General features: G+C 50.2%; 1 protein-coding gene across 1 annotated transcript in view; it reads left to right on the top strand.

Moving 5' to 3' along the window:
• Nucleotides 1-6,142: 6,142 nt before the first annotated feature.
• OSBP (oxysterol binding protein) overlaps nucleotides 6,143-6,557 on the top strand; it is a 32,499-nt gene continuing 32,084 nt past the window's right edge. Inside the window, 1 exon segment of the mRNA XM_011237696.2 lies at nucleotides 6,143-6,557. This exon segment is cut by the window's right edge and continues 24 nt beyond it. Coding sequence (XP_011235998.2) covers nucleotides 6,405-6,557 — 153 coding nt within the window. The 5' untranslated portion in view covers nucleotides 6,143-6,404.

Raw genomic sequence — 6,557 nt, 5'->3', positions numbered from 1 at the left:
GGGATAGGTCAACACAGATCCAATTAGGGCCAATGAGAATCCCTTCTAGGGAAGGGGAACTTGGCCTGGTAGGGTTTTGTTTTTTGTTTTTTGTTTTTTGTTTTTGTTTTTGTTTTTGTTTTTTGATGGAGAGTTATATTAGGAGAATGAGCAGGATAAAAGAGAGGGTAAAAAAGGTCTTTCAGGGGATATAAATGACAAATCCAGCAGCTGGAAAAGTTACTTCCCTGGGAGATTATGTTGGAACTCCTCCATCGATCTGCCCAGGTTAGAGCAGTAATGAGAATGAGAAAAAATAAGACTTTTAGGGCCATGTCTGAGGGTTAGACCCAATAGGAAAGATGTTTTTTGTTCTGTTTTGTTTGAAGGAGGGGGGTGGCTTCAGGAGAGAAAGAAAAACAATTCAGAGGTCCAAGCAGACAGAGGTTTGCAAGAAGGAGAAGCAGTATAAAGAAAATCCAGAACTTATAGCTTTTACACAACCATAAAGCTGAAACAAATGTATATATTAAATACAAGGGGAAAAAACTACAAAAGCAATAAAATTCAAATTAACAACATTTTTAAAAATCCAGGCAATAGCTAAAAGTACGAAGCAAATATTCATAGGAGGCTGTCGATCACTTACCTTTTGAAGACGTAGTGTTGATTTTCCACTCGCTCACAGGAATAGGATGGAATGTCTCAGTCTTCAACTGTGGGTAGTCTGGGGCCACTAGTCTTATTCTAGACAAATGAACCCAGCTAGTTATACCTTAGAGCTTAGCTGTTGCTGGGGTACTAAGAAGAACCTGGTAGGAGGGCACCTGGGTGGCTCAGTCGTTAAGCATCTGCCTTCAGCTCAGGTCATGATCCCGGGGTCCTGGGATTGAGCTCCACATCGGGCTCCCTGCTTGGTGGGAAGCCTGCTTCTCCCTCTTCCACTCCCCTTGCTTGTGTTCCCTCTCTCGCTGTCTCTCTCTCTCTCTGTCAAATAAATGAAATGAAATGAAATGAAATGAAATGAAATGAAATGAAATGAAATGAAATGAAATGAAATGAAATAAAAAGAAGAACCTGGTAGGGTCTCTGCCATTTGGGGTCTAATTGGTCTGAAGGTGAACCCTCCTTCCAGGTCTTTAATAAAACCACGTCCCCTAGCTTGATCTGGGCAGGGACAGGCTCTTTCTTGGGCACAGGTGAATTTGTATTGCCATAGTCTATGACATACCTGCTGTACCTGTCTTAGACTGATTAAATGTTTTATAAACTTGTGAGCTTCTCAGTCAAACAGCAGAGCTGCTGTTAAAAAGGGCTCTTATATAGCCTTTCAAAGGGGCTGAGTTGGAGATTCCTTTTGGGGGCCATTCTCATTCTCAAGAGGGCTATGGGCATGAGTTTTATGCAGGAGTCTGAGGTTTCCTGACAAAGCTTGGCCAAGATTTAATTAGCCCTCTTGACCTTTCCCAAGGACAGGCAGCGTGAAGGCGGTCATGAATTCCCAAGGCAGAAGACACTTGTTGAGTCACCCTTGCAATAAACGATGGGCTGTTATCATGCTGCCAAGACTTTGGAAACCCAAAGCGCAGGATAATTTCCTTTAGAAGAGCTTTCACTACTTCTTGAGCTTTTTCCGTTCTAGCAGGATGAGCCTCTAGCCAACCAGTGAAGGTGTCCACAAAGACCGGGAGGTATTTATATCCCTGAGACGAGGGCATCTGAGTGAAGTCTATCTTCCAGTCCTCTCCAGGGTATGTGCCTTGTCTTTGGATGGGCTAGAGAAGTGGAGATGGTCTAAGTCCACCCCCAACGGTGTTCTTGTGACATAGGTCACAGGTCCTGGTGACTCCCTTGATCACCGGTGATGGGATAATTCCTGACAAGACTCTATTAACTGAGGAGGTTAATGCAGCTCTTCCCAAATGAGAAAAGTCGTGCAGTCCCTTGATGACTTTCCATTGGGATGCCTGCGGAAGCATCACCTTTTGTTCTTATGTCCACCGTCCCTCAGGATGGAGTTGGTAGTCTTTCTGCTGAGTCCAGTTTATTTCCCTTTTTGTATATTAAGACCTTTGTTGGTGAATTCGCCTGTGAAGAAGTAAAGCTGCCTGTATTGGCATTTTGGAGCCCTAGAGCGATCTTTTGGAATTCCGACAAATATCTGGACCTGCCTGGCTTATAAAATGAGTCCGCAGGACCAACCGTCCCTCTGGGGTATCTGGATCTACACTGGAGAACTTTTGTGGCGCTTCTACTGGACGGGACTCAAGAAGAGCAGGGTTGTCATCGGGTCCTTGGGCGATCTCCCTCGCCTTATCATAGTTGATGAGCTTGATGATACATCTCTCTTTTTTTTTTAAAGATTTTAATTATTTATTTGACAGCCAGCAAGAGAGGGAACACAAGCAGGGGGAATGGGAGAGGAAGAAGCAGGCTTCCAGAGGAGGACCCTATGTGGGACTCCATCCCAGAACGCCAGGATCATGCCCTGAGCCGAAGGCAGACGCTTAACGACTGAGCCACCCAGGCGTCCCGACGATACATCTCTTCATGCTCTCCGGAGGGCATAGTACCATGTGGTCCCTGAAGGTTAGTCCCTGCTGCCCAGGCTCATAATTCCAATTAGGGTCTATCTGAGGTATGACAGTCATTCCAACCAGGATATCTGTTAGGTTGGGTAGCATGAAGCTTTCCTCTTCTGCCCAGATGAGGAATCGCTCCTCCAGATGGCAGCAATGGGACAGAATGACCAGAAGGTCCTTCCAGGTTAGATCAAAAGACTGGAGTCAGGCTCCTGAATTCCTCAGTAAATTTGCTAGGATCCTCAGAAATCTGGCTTAGCACTCATGGCACTGCCTGAGATCTGATATCAAAAAGGGGACATAGAGTCTTTGTGGTCCCCTGAGTTCCACCCACCACCTCCTGGAGGGGGCAGAGGAACTTTTTCTTTTGGCCAGAGTCTGGTCCAGGAGGGTAGATTGGTTGCTAGGGTGGGGGATTGGTTGCTTAGGCTAGAGCCAACGGTGTTGGGGTGTTTCTGAGGGGAGCTACTGCAAGAATTTCTTTCTTGGGGCCAACATCTAAATAGCCCCTCCTGATGTTCATGTTTTATATTTGTTGGGGTATCCCTGAGGGCCATAAAGGCCTGATTGGAAGGGATCTCTACCCACTTTTCTTGTCTCATACGGGAGAGATTGACTTACAATATAGTTTTATAGTTAAGACTATCACTTTCTGACAAGACCTCCCCTCTAGCTTATATGATGGCCAAGCAATGTTACAAAAGAAAATAAGCATTTTCCTATTTAGGCTTTCTAATGGGAGCTGATCCCAGTGTCTCAAAATACATCCCAGAGGGGAGTCTTTGGGGATGGAGGTGGAATTTCCCATTGTCTTTAGGGAGAGAGTTGACTCCTGTAACAAGAAAAGGAGCAACTAAACCAGGGTTCCCATTACCAGAAGCCTGGAGTCCTATTTCCCCGAGGAGAATTAGCTCTCTCCGAAATCTGATAGGATCTCATGGGTACTCTTCTAGAGAGTTCCAATGACGAGTGGACTGTCAGGGTCCCCAGCCTGCTGTCCATTCACCCCTGTAATCACAGCTGTGGCCAGCATGCCATGTGATGACCCAGCGGCCCTGGCACCCCAGGGCCCAGGCCTTTATCCGGCACCTGCTGTCCCAGGAGTGATGGCTTTCCTGAAGACCCAATAGAAATGATGCCCAATAATTAACCCTGATGTCCCAGGATGGGTCCCTCCAGAACGGGCATCATCTTGATTTCAAGATCTCTGAATATGCCACTTCCCTTGTTCTGAGAAGCCTCGCAACAGTTGGTGGCAAACAATAGCCACCAGGGACAGGGGTCCCTCTGATGGTCTAAATATTTGTCTGACCTGTTGATCTATTCCCCACTTTGTGATCAGTTCTGGTGAAACTAACCTCTATTTTACAGTTCTCTTTGCATCCCGGAATTATCTGGGTTGAGTCACATTTAATTAAGTGGTGGATAAGGCATACCCACAGGGAGAGATCTCGAGAAGTGGGGTCCTTTGCCAGGGTTTATGGCTATTTTATAGTGATCAAAGTCTGAGTTGGCAATCGTGTAGGATTTCTGCAATAGGGGACAGGACATCTCGCAGGCCTCCGTGCCCCACCAACAGAGGAGAGTGCAGAAGTAGGTAGGAGAGGAAGCAGTTGAAGGCAGACAAGGTGGGTCAGTGTCCCATGACCAAGAGGCAGATTCCTGCAGACAGAGTCAGCCTGGGAATCTCAGACAGTCACCTCGCGACCAGTGGAGAGGATCTCGGTGTGCTGCTGTCACTTGCATGAGTGACCATGGAGCACTCTCTTACATGTCTCGATTTCTCCTGCCAGAAGTCTAAGACTACCAGAGGGGGTCGCCACACTGGAGGATCAGACCTATGTGTGCATACCCAGATGAGCCAAAGTTTTAATTATCAGTGAGATGCAAAGCCCCGTGGGACCGCTGCACGTCCTGAGAAATAATCTCCGACACTTCCATAAAACTTTTAGTCACCTAAGAGTGCCTTTTGGCTGGAAGGAGCAAGAGTCCCTTTATTCTTCGGAGCTGAAAATCAGTCTCTCATAAATGCTACCAGATCGTCTGGTTCCCAGGTAGACCAGAAAGAGAGAGTACAGCAAAGGAGGAATGGTGACTTGACTAAGCAACTCTCCAGCACAAAGACAGTAGAGAGTTGGAGACTCACCAGTGGTGGAGAGGGTCGCTCAACGCCTTGTTACCTCCTCCTGGCTGGTTCACCAGAAAGGTGCTGCCTGTGGACCAGGGAAACCCAGGACCTGTGGCCTCCGCCCAGCCCATTCTAAGGACGTCCCTGGACACTCTTGGTCGCATCGCAAGAAAGGACAGGCCAGACACAGTGGATGTGCGGTGCGGGCAGGAAAGTTTATTAAAAAGCAAGTCCGGTGTGCAGATGTGAGAGCAGGTCGGCTCGAGGGAGAGCTGCACACTGGGGGCTTGGGTTTCTATCTTTTACTGACAGTTGTTAACTAGGGGGTGGAATATTTATTACCTGAGGCCGGGATTCCTTGAAAGCAGGGTTTCCCGCCTTTTCTGCCTTATCCGTCGGGGGTTTCCAGCCTTCTTTGTCAGCCAGCTTGGGCCAGTCTGGTTTGATCCGGTTTCCCGTGGCTTTGTTTTGGGAGTGCTGCCAGGACAGGCCTCTGACTTTCTTACAACTGCTCTGGCCGCGATTTCCCCTTTTCTGGACTCCGGGTATTCTGTTAAGATCTAACTAGCTGCCTACTCTAACAAGAGCATAGACAGTCTGGAATCAAGAGTTAAAGGGTGTGGTGCGGTGATGAGCAAACCGGGTTGGGGAATTAGGAGGATCTTGGATCCAGGAAGGAACTGGGGAAGCTATTTGTGGACTCCGCAGCAATCCGGGCCTCCAGCTCAGAGCCAGCTGCTAGGAGGAGGCCCTAAAAGGGGGCTTCTCACACGCAGTGGCTAACTGCTGAGAGGCAATCTTCCCAACGGGAAACTACGGAGGTTTTTAACTCAGGAAGAGGGACTCCAACACCGAGCCTACGTGAAATAACGCTTCGGGGAAGAGGACTCTCCTAACCAACACCGAAAAGCTGGAAGCAAACAAGCACGCCCCCAGGCGGGCTTCCCGGATTTTATTGGTTGCCTCCAGTCAGCCCCTCTCTCAATAGGTCTCTGTTATTGGTCAGCACCGCTAAGCGTCAGCTGTCACAGACAATATCCGGAACCAATCATCTCTAATCCCCACTCCGTCTCTCCTCCAACATGTGAGTGACATGCACGCGAACCAATAAAATAGGAAAGTGAGGATGTGAAAACGAGACTCCTTCCCTTTTCCCTCATCTCGTTCAGCAAATGGTAGCAAAGGCTGAGCAGCTGACCCCAACCACCAATCCGTAAGGGCGGAACAGGGCCGAAGAGAAGTGTGATGGGAGGGAGTGACGTGGCAGTGACGGGGTCATAAACTGAAATGAGTGGCGGAAACCCTGGCCAATCGGTGTTCGAATTGGCCGGGCACTCTGCATTCTCGAGTCCTCCCTGAGCGCCGGAGACTTCGGGAAAACACCAATGGGCTTGTGCCTGAGTCTGATTGGCCTTCACCTGAACCAATCAGTGGCGTGCCTGGAAGACGCGTCCCACCCCGGCCTCTCACTGGGTGGTGTGGGATGACAGGCCCGAGAGAAATGCCAATGTCCTAGGGGTCCTCCGCAAGTGACGCTCAGCGGCACCAATCGACTGCCTCCTTCCCGGGGGCCGAGCCCTCCTCCCGCGGCGGGCCTGGCGGGGCGGGGACGCTGCGCGGCCGCGGCTGATGCGCTAGCCGTGTGGGGCGCTCCGGGTGGGGACGGCGGCTCTCGTAGGCGGTTCCGGTCCTGTATCTCGGGGCGGCGGCGGCTCATGGCGGCGACGGAGCTGAGAGGGGTGGTGGGGCCGGGCCCGGCGGCCATCGCAGCTCCGGGTGGCGGCGGCACCGGTCCCCCGGTGGTGGGAGGCGGCGGCGGCCGCGGAGACGCGGGGCCAGGTTCCGCGGCCGCGCTGGGCACGGTGGCG

This window comes from Ailuropoda melanoleuca, chromosome 16, assembly GCF_002007445.2.
Source record: "Ailuropoda melanoleuca isolate Jingjing chromosome 16, ASM200744v2, whole genome shotgun sequence".
Taxonomy (NCBI): domain Eukaryota; kingdom Metazoa; phylum Chordata; class Mammalia; order Carnivora; family Ursidae; genus Ailuropoda; species Ailuropoda melanoleuca.
The sequence above is the reverse complement of the archived record's forward strand: the minus strand, read 5'-3'. Positions and strand labels throughout refer to the sequence as shown.